Source organism: Equus przewalskii, chromosome 6, assembly GCF_037783145.1.
Source record: "Equus przewalskii isolate Varuska chromosome 6, EquPr2, whole genome shotgun sequence".
NCBI classification, from domain to species: Eukaryota; Metazoa; Chordata; class Mammalia; order Perissodactyla; family Equidae; genus Equus; species Equus przewalskii.
In genome coordinates this window covers 71,925,806-71,947,409 of record NC_091836.1, presented here as the reverse complement: position 1 = coordinate 71,947,409, position 21,604 = coordinate 71,925,806, and the positions used below count along the sequence as shown (strand labels likewise).

The 21,604-nt window shown below is 51.0% G+C and overlaps 1 protein-coding gene across 26 annotated transcripts; it reads right to left on the bottom strand.

Annotated features, from left to right (window-relative positions):
* Window positions 1-634: 634 nt before the first annotated feature.
* PGAP2 (post-GPI attachment to proteins 2) lies at window positions 635-21,517 on the bottom strand. 26 transcript variants are annotated; one of them, XM_070626061.1, is made up of 8 exons: window positions 21,271-21,400; window positions 18,988-19,105; window positions 13,975-14,008; window positions 10,849-11,023; window positions 2,812-3,064; window positions 2,564-2,670; window positions 1,841-1,949; window positions 635-1,626 (listed from the first exon to the last, which is right to left on the bottom strand). In XM_070626061.1, the coding sequence occupies exons 3-8, from the start codon at window positions 13,992-13,994 to the stop codon at window positions 1,496-1,498; spliced, it is 795 nt and encodes a 264-aa protein (XP_070482162.1). In that variant the 5' UTR covers window positions 13,995-14,008; window positions 18,988-19,105; window positions 21,271-21,400; the 3' UTR covers window positions 635-1,495. The 26 variants fall into 26 exon arrangements, with proteins under 26 accessions (XP_070482162.1, XP_070482165.1, XP_070482172.1 ...); XM_070626064.1 differs by having other exon boundaries at window positions 2,576-2,670; window positions 21,271-21,386; XM_070626071.1 differs by having other exon boundaries at window positions 13,988-14,008; window positions 21,271-21,367.
* Between the last annotated feature and the right edge of the window lie 87 nt (window positions 21,518-21,604).

Below are 21,604 nucleotides of genomic sequence, written 5' to 3'. Positions count from 1 at the left end.
CTCCCTGTGTGCTGGGCATTGGGGGTTGGGCAGGGGACGGGCATGGGCTAGGGCTCCCCAGAGACTGGGAGCCTTTTGTTTCCTGCAAGAGGGGACAGGAGACAATAGGCTTCATTGTGGTCCCCCCACCCCCCAATTTCCCTAACAAAGCTCTGGGCTCCCTTGGAGGGGCCAGTCTTGCTCTGGGGCCCAGCCACAGACTCTGTAGTGGACTGGGATGCAAAGCATGAGGAAAGACTTCCTGATCTAGGGTTCAGAGAGGAACAGGTTGAGAACCATTAGCCTGCAGGCAGGTGTTCTCACAGTCATGCATCTGAGAGCTGTCCCCTTACACCCACAAAGGGACTGATCTTTACTGATACTTGGGGCTGGAACCCAGGCCTTTGCCTCAACCCAAGACTCCCCCAGGTATCCCAGCTTCTAGGCCTGGAATCATTATAGGGATAGCTCAGTCACTCCTGCTCACCAAAATGGGGGCTTACACCAACCTTAGGAGACTCCGGGCCTAAGGCGGGTGAGGGGATATGCCACTTGGAATCATACTCTGCCATGGACTTAGTCCCTCCCTCCTGGAGCCTGTCCCTTACCTCACTTCCATTAAAGAGATGAGCCCCAAGACAAGCCTAGCCCAAACTGTTGGCAAAAAAAAAAAATTTATTCTCCTTTGAAATAAAATGTACAGCCAAGAGAGCTCAGGGTCTGGGGCAGTAGGGAGGATGGGGAGATACCAGAGAGCCCATTTAGGAGTAGGAATCTACCTCTGATCCCCCCACCCCACACCTTTGCCAAGGAGGAAGAGTTTGTAAGCCAGAGATTTCAGAGAGGAAGGGAAATAATGTGCTGGGCTAGTGCTTTTTCTGAAGCAGGTCATCCTTCAGGTACAGAACACCACCTCTACCAGGTGATGTTAGAACCACACACAGGCAGAGCCCTTGGAAATCATACAGCCCCATCACCTACATGGATACACTGAAGCTTAGATAGGGAAGGGCACACACCAAAGAGGTGAGGTCAGGACTTGAACACCTCAGCAACCTTAGGCCACAGACCTGGATGTACACAGTAGATCATTAGACACATTAGTCTAGTGAGTGACCCCATAGAGAGAAATGGCTGTGGTTTTTGGGTAGCCACTGCTCAGTGGTCTCTGACCTCAATGAGAGGCGGCTATGTAAAGGCCAAGAACCAGATGATGGTTATGAACCTCAGGACTTTTTTTTTAGCACCAGATGGTGGAACTCTCCTGGGAGCTCGGCTTCTTGGGGCCTCTCAGGTAAGGGTGATGCTGCTTGAAGGCTCCTGGGCCTTCAAGTGGGTGGGAGAAAGAAGCCAGCAGGGCTGGGTAAGCCTTGTCTTGTGCCCTTCCTCCCTCCCTCCCCATTCCCCCAGCTTCAGTTGGGCCCAGAGAGGACATAGGGTGGAAGGCCAGAGTGGTATCTTGTTTCTAGTTTCTGGGCAGTGGTCTTCCTCCTCCTCCTCAGCAGGAGAAAAGGGTTTAGAATCGCTTTTCCTCAGGCTGGGAGGTAATGAGCAGCTCCTTGTTCCCGAAGTCCCACCAGGCCGTCATGTGGAACGCCATGTTGGTTAGGACAACGGTGTACTCGAGGATGGCGAAGATGGTGTACACTGTTGTGAAGACACAAGGAAGAGGGCATAGTGAGCCTCCTGCCCCCCTCCCCGCCCCCCACGAGGGCCTCCTGATAAATGATCACCACTACATGACTGCCCAGGGAACACTGGCAGCCAGCCCCCAAGACCATTGTCATGTTGCACATTATAGAAAATATCAGAACTATCCCACAACCACTGTGACCACCTATGGATTCTAGCCTGGCCTCACCTCCAGCCTCACAATACATGTTGTGCCGAAAGTAGACAGCCAGCGCCGTGAAGAAGGAGATAAAGTTGATGATGAAGAGCCGCTGTTTCCAGTTGTAGGACTTTCGATCCTAGGAGACAGGCTGTCTGATCCCTCTGCAGCTTGTTGGATATGTGTGGGCAGCCTTCCCTCTTAGCCCCACCTCACAAGGACTGAGTCTAACCTCCCTTGTTCATGGAAGGGGACACAGGCATGGGCAGCAGGAATGATGGGCATGTTCACATCCCTACATTTGGGAGTGTAACGAGGCCAAAGAGCAAAGGTGTCCCTGCCCCTCCTACTTTAAGGGGACAGTGTATGAAAGTTTCTTGGAGTCACCCACCAACCCAACACCTCCAGATACTGTGGGGAGAAGAAAAGCGTGTGTATGGGGGAAGATGGATTGCAGTTATTACAGACCACAGACCCTTGACACAGTGTTCCTAACCCACTGTGGCCTGGGTCCTGCCCCTCATTCTACCCCCATTTGGAGCCTCCATCTCTTCTCCAGTCTCCCATAATACCCAGTACTACACAGTCCTAGGTTCTAACCGATCAGTCACCCTCCACTTGTCTCCAAGCCCCAGCCCCAGCCCGGTTCCCATTAGAGTTCCAGTTCCCACCTCACCATTACCCGTGTCCTGTGGACGAGTGTCCTTGATTTTCCTCTGGGCTGCCTGGAGCCCCACTAGGGGTAGACCGTACCTCCTGACTTACTGTGTGCTTCTTGGTCAGCCGCCAGAGAATGCAGGTGAGGAGCATGTGACTGAGGGATGTGGCGATGAACACAATGAAAGCATTTTCGTGGATGGCTGGAGGGAAAGAGGAGGGTTGGGAGCATGCATTGCAGGGAGCACCCAAACCCCTTTGTCTGAAGATCCAAGCGAGGGAGGGGCAGGGGCGTCCCCTCCCCAACCCTCCCCCACTCCTCCTTCCCTCGGCTAGGCACCCACTGAAGTCCTCAGAAGAGGAGACGTAGGTGAGCACTAGCAGCGCGAGGTTCTCCACGACGTTGAGGCCGAAGTTGAGGCAGCAAAGCGGGCGGTAGCTGGGACACGGGGAGGTACAGCTGAGGTAGTGGTTCCAGTAGGCGAAGGCCACCAAGAAGCGGGGCGCCGAGTGCAGGCCGATGCAGAAGCGCCACACATAGCGCTGGGGCACCTCCCCACCGATGGCCGAGCTCACCGACGGCAGGTAATTGGGCACCTAGAGAGTTGTGACCTGTCTGGGCACCGAGCTCTGGCGGCTCACCCACCTGGAGATCCTTTTCTCCACCTGACCACCTCGGCCCTCAGAAGGCTCTGCTGCAGCCCCTTCCTTCCAGGAAGTTCTCTTTCAGCTCTCCCAGACCACCTCCTGTTTCAGGTCCTGGGCCCCCATTGTGCTTGCTTCTCATTCCACAGCCAGCCTAGGGTTTGTGCAGGGGCGTGCTGAGACCTTCTCCATCTCCACCCAAACTGGAACCTACACATGGCTGGGAAAGCTGTAGACAGGTTCAGATACTCTCTGAGCCCACAGAGCAGGGCTGTGCCCTCAGAAAGGCCCTGTGGGACGTTCCAGGACCCGAGGACCCGAAATTCAGTCCCGAGGACGGGAATGGATCACAGACCACCTGAGCTTCTTTGGGACAGTGCTGGATTCACCGTCCAGCAGAGCTGTTCTTCTGACTGCTCCAGTTCCACTTGTTCTTCTGGGCAGGTATACCAAGGTGGCGGAGGCTACTGTGAGATCCTGGGGGAGGTGGGCTGGAAGGATACCCTCACCCTGATCATGTCTAAGAAAGTGGGTGCTCCTAACCTGGGGTGATCTAAGAAAAGGCCCCTGTTCTTTTGTCTCTCTCCCATCCATCTTTCTCAATACCCAGAATTCCTTGTTCCTTAAGGAACTGGAGCCTCATTCTTTAAAGTTGAGGGAGGAGCTCCCAGCTGCAAGGACCGGTGTGTTGCTTGTATGGGAGGGTGAGAGGATGGGGGATGAGTGAACGGTAGTTTAGGTGGGGACTGGAAAGCCAGGGATGGGAGCCAGGGATCTCCTAGACTCCACGCCTCGAGCAGTGCTTCTCAAATTTAATATGCATGCAACTCATCCGGGACTGTGTGAGAATGCAGAGGTCTGGAATCTGAGAATCCACATTTCTGAAAGATTCCAGGACAGAGGGAGCCAGTCTGTTGCCTTTCCATGGACTTTTTTAAACCTTCAACAAGGGCCAGAGCAGTGCCAGAGGCCAGCAACCCAGTGAGGGAATGACCCTGCTGTGACTGGTGGGACCAGTGTTCAGAGATGGATTCTGGAAGATCCCTTCCTTTCTCCCACTAAGGATGTTGAATGGGTCTCCAGAGTGGCTGGGAAGGTGGGCAATGATGGAGGCAGCTTACAGAGCAGGGGTGGTCCTAGGGGAGGACCTTCACAGGAAAGGAGGTGGATTCCCCTCAGCACTGTCAGAGGAAGCTAAGTGCAGAGCTCTCAGAGAGAGGGTGCTACTCTCAAGGCCATGGCTTGAGGTATCATACCTTGAGAGCAGCTCAGATCTTCAGTCTGAGTCATCAGTGAAGAGGCAGCACCGGGGCTCTGGAGCCATAGAAACCCGAGTCTGCATCCCAGCTCTGCCTTTATTAGCTGGGTGACCTTGAGCAAGTCACTTCACCTCTCTGAGCTTCAATTTCCTCACTGGGAAAAGAGGGATAATACCACCTACCTTGCAGGCTGATCATGAATACTAAATATAATGTAGGCAAAGTGTCTGCAGTATCTGGCACACAGTGAGCACAAGTGATGGCTTTCAGAAGACAACCTTCCCTGAAAAGCCTGCAAAGAGGCAGTAAGCTATGTGGCTGCTGAACATGGGAAGGCGTGCATATGAGCGAGAGGTGGGAATCATATCTTCACCAGACACTTCTGAGCCAGCCAAGCCTCCTTACTCATCTGCCCCTCTGAGTAGGTCCCCTGAGTAAGGTTAGTGGGAGTGTTGCCTCCACTTCCTAGAATATTCAGTCTGAAAACTCCTGCCCCAATATCAGCTGTTTTAAGGGGAACAGGACCAGCATCTTAAGCTTGGCTGGGAGAGCCCAGAGTATTTAAGGGCCCAGAGCCCTGACTGATGCCGGGAAGCAGGTGAAGAGTAGACATGGCAGAGTTGGGGGGATGCCTCAGGAGGAAGAGAGACTTAGGACCCTGTGGCTGCTGGGCCTGTCCTTACAAGCTCCTCTCAGATTAGGGGTGGGGGCAGGATTCTGAGAGCAGGGATTGCCCCTCTCATCACACAGATGCACAGACACAGACACACAGACAGACACAGACACACAGATGCATAATCAGGTATAGATACTCATACACACACCCCCATCCCAAGCACATCAGTTCCCCACTTACCAACTATGCCAGCAACAAGCAACATCAGGAGCTATCAGGGACCAGGTACTCAGCTCACCCCAAACCTCCCCATGAGCCCAGAGCAAAGAGTACTGAGAGATGGTAACATAACCCCTTCCCCCAAGAATAGAAACCCTTTGGCCTGGAGGACGTGCCTCAGTGGATCTGCGGCAGAGCAGTAGATGAGAAATTCACATGGTATAAAGGGAGGGGTCCAAAAAATTCCCTATCATAGCACCTCAGACTTTTCCATTAGAGATTCATTCCTTTGGCTGAAGATAAAAGTCCCCTGAAATTATGGATGACTTTTCTACCTACCTTACTCCCCTCTGCCCGGACCAAAACTCCCATTCCTGTCAATTCTACTTGCTACTTTCTCAGGACTCCATCCCCACCTCTCCATCCTCACAGTCCCCATCTTAGCTCCAGTCTCCCTGGGACCATGAGATATTACACTAGCCTCCTCAACAGTCTCCCCATTCTTGCCCCCTGCCCTTAAATCTGTTCTCCACTCAGGAGGCACAATGGTCTTCTAAAGCATAAATCTGATCATGTCTCTCTGCTGCTTAAAATCTTTCCAAAGCTCTCCATTGCTCTCTAGATAAAATCAAAAGTTGTCAGCCTGGCATTCACAAAGATCCTTCTTCACACTTCCTTCAGGAAGTCTTCCCCAGCATCCAAGTTGAGTTAAGTGCTTCCTTTGGTCCCTGCAATCCCTGTTCCCCCTTTTATCACAATAGGAATCCTGTCTCACTGTGTTGCGCTGACTGTATCTAGGACTGTCTCTGGAAGGAATGAGATGCTAAGGGCAAGTCCACGTTCAATTCCATGCCCCTGACACAGAGCTTCTTCCCCTGGGCCCTCAGGAAAGGCCTGATGGACTGCTCTTGGGGACAGAAAGTCCATCTATGTTTCTAGTTGGCAGAGTCCTGAGTGGACACGGGACGTGGGGCCTGAGGCTGCAAGAGAGAGAAACCAAGCTAGAAGATCCCAGGGCAGGGCTGAGGGTCTTCTCAGGTCAGGCCCCCGGTCTAGGCTAAAGCCACCTGTTACTTCTCCTGGCTGCTGGCCTCATCTTCCCTCCTCAGTCCTGGCTTCCTTTCCAGTCTGGTCTTTCCTCAGCCTCTTTCTCCCTCTCATGATCTCTCGTGCCTATTCGCGCCCCCTCCCCTTTCCCCACTCCCCTCTGTTCCCTTGTACTCTCTATGATCCTCTTCTACTCCTGGAAGACTGTGACTCTACTCTCTGAGGCTCTCCCCCAAAGTCCCCCTAACTCTGACCTGCCCCCCACCATCCTTTTATCCCGTTCCTCTCTCTCTGACCCTCTGCCTTCTCTCCTACTCTCTGATTCCACCCTTATCGCCATCTCCTGACCTGGCCCTGACCCAGATGCTGGGGAGCTGGCACTCACCCCACAGTCAGTGGCCACCGTGTACTCAAAGTGGAACACCAGGGACCAGATGATGCAGAAGAAGAAGCCGAACACGGGGAAAGTGATGACCCATAAGACCATGGCCGTGAAGCGGAGCCGGAACACGGTCCCATCAGGGTCCAAGGGCTGGGAGGCCGCAGAGAACATCCTGTAGGGAGTGGTGCCCAGGCAGGGCAAGGGACACAACTTTGGGGCCTGGTGAGATCCCTGGGCCTGAGAAAGTGGGGTCCTTTCCAGAGCTGACTCCTCAGGGTATAGGAAAGAGCCAGGGTAGAAAAAATAGAAAGAGCAGAAGGGAAAAAGAAAAACAGTGCAGAAGAGAAAGAGATGCAGAGGGAGATGGGCAGGAGCAGCAGAGATAGGCAGGGTCTGCTCTTAGGAATCCCCTTGGCATACTGGTCCTGCAGGCCCACCTCTTGAAGAGTCTGAAGAACAGAGGCTCCCAGTGGCCTGGACATGGGAGCTCTGATGGCCCACCCCATTCTCACGACTCTCACACCCACTCAGGAGAAGGGTCAGAGGTGGAAAAGCTATTATTGCCATTCCACAGAAGGGGAGACTGAGGCCCAGAACTGCGCCAGGATCAAACATTAGGACTAAGGTCTCTTGCAACCTGACAGTTTAAGGCTCCAAGTCAAGGCTTTCTTCAGGCCAAGTAACCTAGACAAAGGACCCTTGGCTCACACTGGTCCAAGCCCTCCCACTGACCCTGTCTGACCACATTCCTGCTCTTCACCCAAGTTCAACCAGGAACAGGAGGAGTGCCCCAGAACCTATTTCAATGGGACCACAGGCTACCTGACATCCACCCCCAGGCTCAGAATGATCCAAGCCTCAGGTCAGTAGTACCCTGATCCCAAGATACCGGGGTCCCTAAGGAGCCCCAGACCTCCATCTCCTTCCTCTCTGAGAAGACTATGTCACCCAATCCAAGGTTTACGGGAATCTGAGGGTCACGGGAACCTTCTCCACTCAGCTTGAACCTGCTGTGCTGGTCCAGAACTGGCAAGGACAGACCCAGAGCAAGGGAGCTGGGCTTCTTCCGCTCCGTTCTCCCTCGAAGCAGAGAACTCCCTCCTCCCACCCCGCGCTGCCCCAACCACCATGACCCCTCAAGCTGGTTCCCCTTCTGGGGAGCAGTAAGAGATAGCTTTGTATTAAAAAGGCCTAGGATCAAACCTCTCCTTGGGACTCATACCTCCCTCCATTAAGGGAACCCCAGTCCACTAGTTGAGCTCAACATCAGGGAATGGGGAGGGGCACGCACTGAGCGACACTCACACTGGGTGCTGAAGGATCCGGGGCTTGGGTTGAGGGCTCTAGCCAGACTGAGACTGTTCCAAGACTAGAGCGTCCCACCCCCAGCTCGCCAGGGCCTGCCCTCCCGCCCACAGAGCCCAGATCTCCACCCCTCCCCAGACACACAGCCCTCCCAGGACCAACAAGGCCACGTCATAAATCCTAGAACACTCTGCAACGGTAACAAGTGATAGCGGCTCAGGTCAGCCCACAACAGCTTTCTTGACAGGAATGGGGGTAGGGACCTTCCTGAGGGTTGTTTCCAGGGAAACAGGCAGATTTCTGGGAAGGGAAAGGGAGAAAGCAGAACAGGATTTGGCCCCTTTTTATTGGAGCAGGACTGAGTTTGTTTGTTGGGCCCCAGTGGAGAGCTAGCTAATCTTAGTACAATAGATTCAGGATCCCAAAGAGATCCAGACAAGCCTGAATGTGAGGTATCAGTGTCCAGCCTGTACCCAAGCAGAAACAGCTAACGGCAGCTCAGGCTGCATTAACAGAGGTCTAACAGCCAGTAACAGGAAGGGAACGGTCCTGCTCTTGCCTGTAGTGCCCAGGCCATATGAAATCCTATCCCCAGATCAGGGCCTAGAGGAGAACAGGGACAAACTGGGCCAAGCCCAGGGGCACATGTCCTGTGAGGGCTGCCTAAAGGAACTGGAGTTATGCTACCTACAAAGAGTAGACTCAGGGACACCCCCCCCCCCCCCCATTATTGCCCTGCCATCTCTGCAGGACTGGCTGGAAGCTAGGAGGAAAGAGTAGCTCTAAGGTTCCCAAAGCAGAGTGAGGGCCAAGGCAGAGATTCACCAGAAAGACAGTATATGCTCACTATAAGAAAGAGCTTGCTAATTGTTAGTTACCAAGCCTCCTTCGAATAGGCTGCCTGGGGAGGAAGGAAGCTCCCCATCACTGGATATGTGCAAGCAGAGGCAAAGTCATCTAATTATAGACGTGGTGGACTAAGATTACTTCTTTTATTCCTAGGGTTGGCCATTCCTGGGACACTCAGGGTGAGAAATTGAGAGAATACATGAAAATCCCCAGCTGGATCCAACACGGTAGTCCCAGGGAATGGGGACAAAATACCTCCAGGGTCACTAGGCCTGGTCCTGCCCCAGAGAGGCCAGGTACCCCTCCAGCAACTACCTATGGCTTAGCTCCCTAACTAGTATGCCAAGAATGGGTTATAGGTATGCCAGGTATGCTGAGGTTATTGATCCCATTAGCCCTCAGAGCCAGCCACAAGGGGAAGAGCAAATAGCTTACTCCATTTAACTCTATAAGCCATACAAAAATTACAGTTTTCTGTACGAACTAGGACTGCATTATACCATGCCTTCCTTTTCCCAGGGCACTGAGATAGGAGGGTCCTAGCCACTTATTCAACAAATACTTTCTGATTCAGATGCAGTGCCCACCTTCAAGGAGCTCCCAGTCTGGCGGGGAAGACAGACACAAATATGATGTGATACAACTGTGTGAGAGATAACACAGGGAACTGTGGGAACTCAGAGACAGGGAGGCTGGAGAAGGCATTTTGGAGGAGGAGACACCTGAGCAGAGTTTTGAAGAATGAAGAGGAGTTGGCTAGGGTAAGAGAAACATTTGATGCATTATCTAAGATGAGAACTAGGTCAGGAAAGGCTGGTGGATGGACCCTTTTCTGATCTTCCTCTTCAGATCACCTGGTCACTCCCTTTTCTTCCGGCCCTGTTCTTTCTGATAGCTCTGAGCCCTGGGTTTCAACAGACAGGATGCCCATAGCTCAAGGCCCATGTCTACAACACTGACAAACAGAACAGGGAAAACTTCAAATCATATGAACAAAAGAAGTGGGCCCCGACCCCTGCCAGCCAGACTCCACTGCTAGTCACAGCCCTTTTCCTGGAGCAGATGCTCTCTACAGGAAGGTGGGAAGCTCAGCTGACTGCAGGCCTTCGGAGCTCTCTGTGAGGCCAGTCCAAGGGTCCATGTCCAGGCCCGGCCTCTTTCCCACCTGTAGCCCCTAGGCTAACTTCCTCTCCTGCCCTGCCTTCCAACCTGACAATCCCCTTTTACTCCTCCTCCTTCTGCTCCTCACCCTTCACATTCCCCAAACCACCTTCCCATCCTTCCTCTATCTGGAGCTCTACACAGGCCCTGAGAAGGAGGAGGACAGGAATTATCAACCTTGTTTTAGACATGGGGAAACAGGCTCAGTCTCTGTGTCTCAGGTGATACAGAGAGTCAGCAGATGAATTAAGAATATAACAGAGGTCAACACAGGTCTCACCCCATTTATTCCAATAGCCTACAGAGAAAACTCACATATCTTTCTTCCTGGCTTAACACACCATACCCCTGTCCAGGGGGTGCACAGCCACCTGTGGAACATCAGAGGGGATCGGACCTACATATACACACATATAAACAGGTCCCCATGCAGACAGGCACAAATGTAGTCTCTCTCACACACAGACCCCACTCAAAGCTATTGCAGTCATGTCCCTCACAGTTATACACACCATATATATAATCACATTCCCGCAGAGACAGGCACAAGGCCACTGGGCCACACTCAGAGGCCCCAAATACCCTCTAGCCCAGTCCTGTCCTGTCTCCATCCCCCAGAAAACCATGGGGCTCCTGAATCTGCCCCTCCAAGTAGTAAGGATTGGATTCTGGGGCCTGGGGATACCCAACTTCAGTGACCCCATGACCCCAGTGACCTCCATGGAAGGTGGAGGGAGATTAATCCTTGCAACCTCAATTTGCAGGCATCCCCCCAGCAGCCCAGTATGTTTGATGGACCCCACTGGAAAGCTGGCTAATCCTGTTACAATAGAGGCAGGATCCAAAAATGATCTAATTGGGCCTGAATATGAGGTATCAGTACCCCCCCAAGCCCTACCCCACAGTGTGTGGCCGTAGTCTCCTTGAAGTGGAAGAGCAGGGACCAGAGGATGCAGAAGAGGAAGGCGACAAGTGGACAGCAGACTGTGACCAGGGCCACCAAGGTGAAGCGGAGCCGGACCAGGGTCCCATCCCGGTCCAGCGGCATTGGGACCTGGTACATCTTGTCAGACCTGGGGATGGAGTGGGGTGCTGTCAGGGCCCAAGGCAGCAAGGCTGGGACTCAGTGGTGAAGCCAGCCCTTGTGCTCAGTCCTCAGCTTAGCCATGCTCTTGGTTGGGGAGTCTGAGAAGGAAGCCACCTAGCCCCTAAGCTTGACCAGCTCCTGCCCTGGATGAAGACTGATTCAGAATCCCAGGAGAGGAGAACATTCAGCCCCAATTTCAGAGGAAAGACAGTGAACCAAATCTGTGCTAAGATGAAACTTGAATAGATTGGGAGAGCTTATCCTCACCCCTATTCCTGGCTTGACAGGCCTAGGACTACAGGAGCTGGTTTAACTAGTCTCTCTTGTTTCAGGAACCAATCCTAAAACCTCCCAGTGGACAGAATGGCCCATCTCCTCCCCCAGGCCTTTGAGTCTCTGGTCTTCGGGGCCTCCCATCAGCTCTCCCTGCTTCACCCACTGGCCCAGGGACCTTCTGCACATCCAGTCCCCTCCCAGGCTCTGTGTGCTCTGTGCATCTGCACCGCAGTCCACAGCAGCAAGGATTCCATGGAAGCCAACAGAACCCCGACTCCCTGCTTGTCCCCGCCTGCTGCCTCATGTGCTCTGAGGGTGAAAGGCTTTGCGGAATCAGGCCTGATACTAGCCTGGGCTTGCTGTTTGCTGGAGAGAGCTGCCTGGTCAGCTTCTGGAGGCTTCCCAGTACCCAGGGGCCTGTTCGCCCCCACTGGAGACTAGTTAGCTCCTGAGGGCTGTGACTCCCCGCTCAGACGAGGGTATCCAAGGTCAGGACTATAATAGCTGAGGATACACCAGCAATCCTAGCCCAGTCCCCCTCTGTCTATAGAAAGAGAGGGATAGGAACCCACTCACGGTCACACCGCAAACACAAGAGCCAGCAGTGGGGCGATGTGGGGCTCAAGGGGTTACAAACTGCAGCTCTGGCCTTCCTTAACCCCTTCCTCTCTGGGCACAAGGCCAGATTAGGTCAGGTTTGGGGGGGGTGGGTAGAAGGGGTGCCTGTCCATGGGAGGAAGGTAAAAACCAAATCCTATACAGATGAGTCAGTCAGCCCTATGCCCATTGCAAAGACAGAGAAACCAAGACACAGAGAGAGGAAGGCCGTTCCTCAAAGCCATGTGCTGAGCCTGAGGGAAAGCCATCCTCAGAACTTAGACTTCTTGTTGCCAAACTAGGGCTGGCTCCAGATACAGAAAGAACCCGCCCTCTGGACTCAAGGGCCTTGCCAGATCACGTCCCACCTCTTCCTGGCCCCGCCCTCAGGACTCTGCCCTCTAGTCCCACCCTCAGGAAGAACCCCGACCTCAGTGACGCTGGCCTCCTGGCATTCCGGAACAGCCAGGTGGATACACCTCTGCATTCTCATCCATCTTCCCCACCAGCCTCTCTGCCAGGCCCCATCAGGCAGCCTGCCTCAACTGCTCAAGCTCCTTTCTCCCTTTGGGGGCCAGGAGTCTCCCAGGGGAGTTGGAAGTGGCTCTGGTGACCCTCCCAAATCAAATACATTCCTTGGATCATCCCCAAGAGAATTATAAGTCCCTCCAGGCCCTAGAAGGGGAACGAATAACTTCCCCACTCAGCCCACATCCAGATTCTGGGGTAGTCCCCTCCAAACATCCCTCCCTCAAGTCAGCTGCTCTAGATCCCTCAGGGACCACTGGGATCCCCAAACTGAAGACCAGATCCTCAGGGAATGAATAGGCACTGCTCAAGGCAGGGGGGTGATAAGGAGGTTCAAGGAGCAGTCTGTTCCACTTCTTAGAGGTATGCCTGCACTCCCTTTTAGCTGTGTGACCTTGGGCAAGTCACCTAACTTCTCTGGGCCTGTTTCCACAATTGTGCAACATGGGGATCACATGGTTTAGATTACTACTAAAGCATTCCAACTTGGTCATTCTACTCCTCCAGCCTCAAGACAGGAAGCTCACTACCTGAAAGGCAGCTGGTCAGCCCCTGTCAACTCTAACTTCCTCATAGATACTACCAGATGAAAACTGCTTTCTTAGGAGTACCCCTATCTTATCTCTAATGGTTCCTAAAGATCTTCTCAGCCTCCAGTCCAAATCCACATTTACTAGGTGCCTTCTGAATACTAGGCACCCTGCTTAGCACCAGATATACATTGTTTCTTTTAATCCTCACTATCATTCTATGAGGTAGGCACCATAGACTCTACATTTCCATTTTACAGAAGAGGAAACTGAGGCTCAGGGAGGTTAAAAACACTTGCTCAAGGCCACAGGCTAATAACTGGCAGAGCTTGGATTTGAAAGTAATCTATGGGGTTCCGACGCCCCCCACATCTCCATCCCCTGGCACCCAAGGAGGAATCCTGACCAGGAGTCCCCGAGGAGCGAAGGGACAGCTCAAGCCCTGAACACCCAGCCTCGTGTGGGGGAGCGGAGGGGAAGGCGTCAGCTCAGCAAGTCAGGACAGCTGCAGTTCCCGGGCAGGCACCAGGACCCCCAGAGCTTGGGCCGGGCCCTGCGGAGGCTGACCACGTGGCCGAGCTCCCCTAAGTGGGGCAGCCCGGCGGTCTGACACACCCAACCCCATACTCACCTAGGATGTGGCGGCGAGGAGGCTGCGCTGGCGCAGGCCGGGTGCCGGGGGACCACTGGGGGAGCCCAGGCCCGACCGGGCCCAGGGTGGGGGGATAGTGGGGTGGCGAGCAGAGGGGGGGCGGGGGGCGGATCGGAGCAGGAACGGCGGGGGCGGGGCCGGCGCTCTCGGGGCGGAACTTGGGGAGGAAACAGCCCCCAGATCCTCTGCCGGCCCCTCCCCACTTCTGCAGACCCGGACCCCGGGCTCTCCCCCTTAATCTGGCGTTCTCTCGTGCCATGCCTCTCTAGCCCTGGTCTGCCCCACTAATTCTGGCTGCGTGGGGGCAGCCGGAAGAGCCCTAGACACCTTGGCTTGACACGTTGGATGACCCACCTTGTCACCTTACCTCTCATCTGCGTTCCATCACCTGTTGAAAAAACATAAAATTTATTCAACAGGGCCCCGAATTCAATCTTCCCTGCCTCCTTCCCCTTCTCCCCGATTCTAGCAGAATTACCCAGCTTCGCCCTTCGGAAACATTAAACCAATTTCGCCCCCATCTCGGCGACCCACCCCCAAGCTTTGCTCCTCAGAGCCAATGCGGGACATTTCAGCAAAGGGAAAAGCACCTTACATATAGGGAGATCCAGTGAGGCCCATCCCAGAAACTCTGGGCGAGAGCTGTTCCCACCTTTGATCAGGAGAGGGCGCCCAGTCCTGCCTAACGTCGCACAGAGTGCGGCTGTCCTACCCCCAGCCCCAGGTCTCTCCCCACCATGAGAGGGCTGATTCCCAAAAACCAGCCCCCCAGGCTTCCCTCCCCACCCTGACTGACTCATAAAGGAACCTGAGGGGACTCTTGGCTCCCTTTGCAAACACCATCCTACCCCGACCGGGAAAGAGGATGAAAGCACCAGTAATCCTTCCTGCAGGCACAATGTGGGGTGAGAGCACCTGCAGAGGGTGAGGACTTCTGAGCTAGAGTTACCATCACATTTTTCCCATTTAAATCCCTACAGTAATAACTAGCACATTTTGAGCAACCTCTGTGTCCCAGGCATTTCTCTTTTTAAGTGTTATCCCATTTAATCCTCATAAAAACCCTACGAGGTAGATACTATTACTATCCCCATTTTACCACTGGAAAACAGAGAAGGCACTTTACCTACTGGCACAGCTAGTAAATGTCAGAACCAGGATTCAAGTCTGGCGCCTGAGGTCATTCCCTTAATCACTATACATCGCTAATCCCCTAGCATTCACTCAGCCTAGGCCCTCTCTGTGGCAGGCCCCAGGCTGGGCAATGGTGGGGGACCCAAAGAGATCTTGGGCTCACTCCTGGGGGCTCCAAGTCTGGAGGGAAGGTGTCTTATTCTAAAAAGTACTTTTCTTGACTTTGAATGCTTCCTCGCCCTGTCCTTTAAAGCCTCAGGGCAAATGAACAATTAGTAAAACTTTACTGAAAGAACCGTCTCTATTTAGTTTTGATAACTAGATTCAGACCTTGGGGCTTCAAGTCATCCTCTTTGTGTGGCTCCAACCCACAGATGCCTGCTCCTGGCCCTTCTTCCCTGTCTTGACTCCCTATCTGTTCCTTTGGCCCTAAATACCATTCCCTGAGGCTGGGTCCCTTCTCCCTGCCTCTAGACCACCCCCAGTGACTGAAACTTAAGGTGCTCTAATCTTGCCTTTAATTCTCTGGCAATTTGGGCAATTCATTATATAGTGCTGAGTCTGAGTTGCCTCATCTGTAAGACGGTTTTAGACTCCTAAAACCAATCCACATCATAGGGTTGTTGTGCGATTAAATGAGGTAATGTAGCAGTGTGCCAGGTACATGGAAGGTACACCATGGTTATTACGACTAGATGTGTAAGCTACAGTCTGAACTCACCCTCAAAGCCTTTTCTGAACTGTCTGACCTCAGCTGTCACTGACCCTCTCTGAATCTGTTTCCTCCAGGTTGAAAGACTATGACCTACCTTGATTTAACGAGGGAAAGTGGAAGAAAAGAATGAGTTCTCACTATGTGCCAGGGCCTTTATGTATACTCTTATTTGACCCCTTAATAATCTGGTGAGGTAACTTTGATGAAATCCATTTTACAGGTAAAGAAGTTGAATAAGCATCTAAGCATCTAGTCTCGCCTTCATTCAGTAAGCACTCAGTGTTTGCTGAATTGGCTTTTGTCCATTGTCCAAGAAGCTGCTGCTGCTGTTGAAGGCTTCCAGTGTCTCCTGCCCTCCTGGCTGGTTTGTCTGTTGCCTGGACATACCCGAGAGAGGCCTGTGCCTGAAACAGCACCATCATTTTCCAGCCCTGGACACTTGGGTTTGACATGTTGGATAAGCCATCTTAGCCACCATCACTGTCCATTCCCCGTGTCCACACATACATACCAGATACCCCAAGCTAACTGAGCATTTGTTTACAGGGATGTTCCAGCCCCCAGGAGCACAGGGGCAGTGTATAGGTGAGGGCCAGAAGAGGGGACGTGAATGTGAGATGTAGTTGTCAAGGAAGCTTCCTGTAGGAGATTTCCTTCACTGGCCTCCTTGCCTTCCTATCTTTTCATCATCCTCCCATTACAGCCACATTGGCTCTTCTTAAAACACAGATTTGATCATGTCCATTCCTTGCTGAAAATTATTTAGTAACTCTCCATGGCTTTTAGGATCAAGAGCAAATTCCTTAGTGTGGTACTCAACATCCTTCATAACCTGGCCATCCTCTATTCCAGCAACCACATATTTTACATTCTAGCTACACTCACATCTTCCATGAAGCTTTGCTCAACTTCCTCCTTATCTCTCCCTAGACCCCCTGATCTGCCCACTTCCCCACGCCACAGGCAGCCTCAGGTGGCCTTCCATCACACCTTTATTAGAGCTTTGACTACAAGGCAGCGAAATAATTTGTTGCCTGTTTCCCCCACCTTCCTGGGAGCTCATTTAAGGATGGAATCCTCAACTGTTCCATTTATTTCTGGATCTCTCAGTTTAGCTTAGGGACAGACATAGAGTAAGAGCCCAGAAAATATTTGCTGGACTGATTTAATTGAACTGAGTTTTGAAGGATGGGCACGATTTAGATATATCAAGAAGAGATTTAGGAACTGCAAGAAAGGCCTTGGAAGAAAGACTGCTGGGGGTGGGGGGTAGGGGCAGGGTGAGCATGGCTGGGGGTAGGTAAAGCGGCAGGGACATAGACAGTGCAAAAGACATCCAGCTAAACTCTGCCCCTGCCTCCTGGGCAGCCTCAGGAAAGTTTTCCTGCCTGGAGGAGGACTGTTCTTTGTTCTTCCCAGAGATCTTTTTCATGGCAGAGACACCTTTCTTGGGTGGCTTTCAATTAGTCACTCTAGGCTTACCCATCTTGCTCTAGCTCCACTCTGCCTCAAATAGTAATTAAATCCCCATTGTTCTATAGAACTTTCTTTGGCTTCTCTATCACTTCTAGTATGAAGTTCCCGTTTGCAACCCTGGATACACTGAGCTCTTTCGTGGTCCCACATCTTTGTCCTCCCTGTTCATCCAGCCTAGAATGCTGCTTTTCTTCCATCTCAACAAACTCTACCCTTTCTCTAAAGGTATTGATTAGCGTGACACTTTAGTAAGTTAGGAATGCATGTGGTAATTTCTAGGGAGATCACTAAAATAATAGAAAAAGAATTTAATTTCAAACTGGTATAGGAGAAAAAGTGAAATAATCAAAAAGATTGCAAGAAAGGAGAGATTTAAATGGCCCATAAGCACGTGAAAAGATGGTCAACATCAATAGTCATTAGGGAAATGTATGTAAAAAACCACAATGAGATGAGACTTCACATCTCCTTGGATGGCTATTTAAAAAAAAAAAAAAGGAAAATAAGTGTTGGCAAGGATTTAGAGAAACTGGAAACCTCATATATTGCTGGTGGAACCGCTCTGGAAAACAGTCTGGTAGTTCCTCAAAAAGCTAAACAAAGAGCTACCATGTGACCCCACAAATCCATTCCTAGGCATAAATATAAGAGAACTGAAACATGTCCACAAAAAAACTTGCACACGAACGAATGTTCATAGCAGCATTATTCATAGTAGCTACAAGGTGAAAACAACTCAAATGTCATTCAACTCATGAACGTATAAACAAAATATGGTATATCCATAACATGGAATATTATTCAACCATAAAAAGGAATGAAGTACTGATACATGCTACAATATGGATGAACCTTGAAAACATTATGCTAAATCAAAGGAGTCAGACACAAAGGCCACATATTTTATGATTCCATTTATCGGAAATATATGTAATGTCCAGAATACACAAATCCATTGAGACAGAAAGTAGATTAGTAACTGCCAGGGGCTAGGGAAAGGGGGAAATGGGGAATGACTGCTAATGGGTCTGGGGTTTCTTTTTGGGGTTATGAAAATGTCCTGGAATTAGACGGTGGTGATGGTTGCACAACATTGTGAATATACTAAAAACTTCTGAATTGTATGTTTTAAATGAGTGAATGTTATACAGTGTGAAGTATATCTCAATTTTTAAAAAATCTGGCAAAGAGCTGGGCATCAATAAATGGCATTTATTATGACAAAAAATGAAAATAAAAAAAGAGAGAGAAATAGAAACTGAACAGGTGGGACAAATAGAAAATATAAAATGTTAGATAAAATCCTGAATATACCAGTAAATTCATTAAATGCAATGGACTAAATGCTCTAGTTAAAAGTCAAAGTTATTTGCACAAGATTTATAAAAATCTAATTACATGCTATTTATAAACATCACCCTCTCTTATCAATTTATAGGAAAAGAGGAAGGAAATCAACATTTACTGAGTACTTACCATGTACCAAACATGTGCCCAGGCCTCTGCAAATTTCATTATCTTATTTGACCTTCACAACTACTTTACAAAATAGGAATTATCGTGCCCATTTTATCGACAAGGAAACTGGGGCACAGAACAATTAAATATAACTTGTACAAGGTCTAAAAAGTAGCAGATCAAGGACTTGAACTTAGCTCTGCTTGATTCCAACTCTTCTGTTCTTTCCAATGCACCAGATAAGAAATCTAGAACCATCATTCTGGAAGAAAGTTTCTTGCCCTTCCATGATTCTGCAGTCTTCACCGGTCTGTCTCCTCCTCTCCTCCCTGAGAACTAATCCTCCACAGCTGCATAGAGTGAGTTCTCAGGGCATGTGTGTGAGAGATTGAGGGCTCCCAGGACAGAGCTGGACTTTATTTAGCGCTGTCTCTCTTGGCTAAGCCAGAGCATTGAGCTGTGGACATCTCTGGGCTCCTGATGCCCAGGACAGAGCTGGGCTCAGCAAGCTTTTGTGAACATGCACCAAACTCCTTGTCTTTAGAGAGAAGAAGGAAGATAATGATTACCAAAAGGGGTATTACGTGAATTAGGCAGATTAGAGTACGTGGGTCCAGGAATCCATGGCCCATAAAGAAGTTCTTCTCAGAGCAGAAGTCCCTGGGAATGATGAGCTTGTGGGTCACATGCTTCTCAGAGTACCTAACAAGAGGTCCTTCTACTTAGAAATCACCATGGTCACAGGAAATTCCTCCCTGCAGTATGCTTCACCCAATGTCTCCCCCTCCAGTCTTCCCACAAGTATGCACTATTTAAGGATCCCATCTCCTGCACACCCACTGGTACTTTGGACTGAATGTACTCAGTTACTCACTCAAGACATATTTCTGAGCCCCTTTTCTGTGTCAGAATCCAATCTCAGACTACTTAGAATGGATATGCCTTGACGTTTTTAAAGAATACAAATGATATCTATCGTTTATTGAGGCTTACTGATACCAGATACCATGCTAAGTGCTTTATCTCATTTAATTCTCATAACCCTATGAGGCAAGTATAGTTATCCCCATTTTACAGACAATGAAACTAAGGTTCGGAGGGGTTAAGAAATTTTCCCAAGTTCATACAGCTAACACATGGTTGAGTTCTGATTTAAACCCAGGGTTCTCTGACTCAAAAGTTCCATGCTTTTTTTTTTCTTTCTTTCTCCTTCTTCTCTCCAAATCCTCCCAGTACATAGTTATATATTTTAGTTGTAGGTCCTTCCACTTGTAGCAAGTGGGACGCCACCTCAGCGTGGCCTGAGAGAGGTACCATGTACTAGCGAAACCGTGGGCCGCTGCAGCGGAGTGCGCGAACTTAACCACTCGGCCACGGGGCCAGCCCCCAAAGTCCCACACTTCTATTCCTATTCTACTTAAGAAATTAATTCATGGGCCCGGCCAGTGGTGCAGCAGTTAAATGCGTAAGTTCCGTTTTGACGGCCCAGGGGTCGCCGGTTCGGATCCCGGGTGTGGATATGGCATGGCTTAGCAAGCCATGCTGTGGTAGGCGTCCCACATATGAAGTAGAGGAAGATGGGCACAGATGTTAGCTCAGGGCCAGTCTTCCTCAGCAAAAAGAGGACTGGCAATAGTTAGCTCAGGGCTAACCTTCCTCAAAAAAAAGAAATTAATTCACTCATTCATGTGTCAAACATTTAATGTGCACCTATACTGTGTGCCTGGCTTTAGGAGCACCAGAATAAATAGAGGAGAGGCTTAAACATAATTGGGTTTGAGGATTGGAAGGTGAGAAGTCAAAGGTTCAAGAGGGCAGTGGGGAAGCGACTCTAACTATCCAGAGAGAGTAATGACTTTCTGATGTAGAACATAGACAAAGGAGGGTGGAGGAAAAGGAGATGTTTACATGGAGGAGTTGGGGAAAGGTGTCTAGAGTCAGATGTCAAACTAGCTTTATTATTTGACCATCCATATATTTATTTTTTTCTTCCTTCAAGCATCTCCTGCGCATCTACAATGTACCAGGTTTCTCCTATCCTTTATCTTCAAGACCACTCCACTTTTTGACAAATTCTCTCTAATCTCTTGCCACCACTGAAAACCTTGAAGGATTTAAGTTTGCCTACGTTTTGGGCAGAGCCCATTTCAATTTTGTATTGATGCTCCAGGAGGAGGTGGTAGTGGTGGAGGGGTAATTCTAATAGGCTTCGTTTTCTGAGCACAGTCCCTGCTATTCTGCGTGGGACCCTAAGTCTAATTTCCAGAACATGCTCAACCTTCACTAGTTGTAATACCAGGCTTCTCCTCTGAGCTAGGCCCCAGAGGAAAGGAACACCAGCACGTAGAAAATGCAGCTGTAGCGTTCAAGAGCCCGGGCACAGAAGATAGGAAAGAAAATAATAGAACACAAAGTAACAAGGCTGTAACAGAGGCCTGCGCAAGCATTAGCCCGACACGCTGGGAGAGATCGCCAAATGTATCCCAGACAGGACGGGAACGTTTGAACCAGGCCTTTAAGAACAAGTATGGGTTCCTAAAGTGCAGGTAGGAAAGAAATTCCAAGAATCCTCATGTGCACCAAGCCCTGTAATAAGCCATTCCTTAGGGCGTTGCTAATGCTCATAACGTCTATTCTAGGGATTCAGAGAGGGAAAGGTTGTGCTGGGGCTGGCATGGGTCAGGAGACAAGGAGGCCAGGTTTTAGAGCCTCAAAGGAGCTGCAGACAAACTACCCGGACAGAGGGACCTCCCGGGGGGGGCCCTCCAGCTCCGCACGCGGTCTGGCCAGGAAGTGCGGGCAACACGGCGGGAGATCCTTCCCATCACCGCCCGCGGACTGGGGCAAGGAAAGGGTAGAATAGTTACCATGCCATCCTGGAGCCTTTCCTCTGATTGGCCCGAGCTTCAGCAGCCCGAGTCTCTCCGGTCCAAGGAGGGGGGCGGAGCCTCAGCATAGCATCACCATTCTTCTCCCACTCCCCGCCCCGTGCACCCCAACGTAGCCACTCACCAACCCACTTCGAGGGGCCCTATGTGACGTCACGACTCCCTCCCAGCCAACCGCGGCGGCGAGGGGCGGGACTCCATGCCTCCCACCGCCCCTCCCCTTTCCTCCCCCTAACTCCTGCGGTCCCTCCTCTTCCTCCTCTCCCCTTCTCCCGAAGACCACCCCCACGTTCGCGTTCAAAAGACTCGTGCC

What these genes read in the sequence shown, in the direction of transcription:
- PGAP2 (XM_008531551.2), bottom strand. Translation starts at nt 11,013, where the DNA reads ATGTACCAGGTCCCAATGCCGCTGGACCGGGATGGGACCCTGGTCCGG. An exon ending in CGGTGGCCACTGACTGTGGG is followed by an intron (nt 3,065 to 6,638) that starts GTGAGTGCCAGC and finishes ACAACTCTCTAG; the next exon opens with GTGCCCAATTACCTGCCGTC. An exon ending in CATGTATTGTGAGGCTGGAG is followed by an intron (nt 1,627 to 1,840) that starts GTGAGGCCAGGC and finishes TCTTCACAACAG; the next exon opens with TGTACACCATCTTCGCCATC.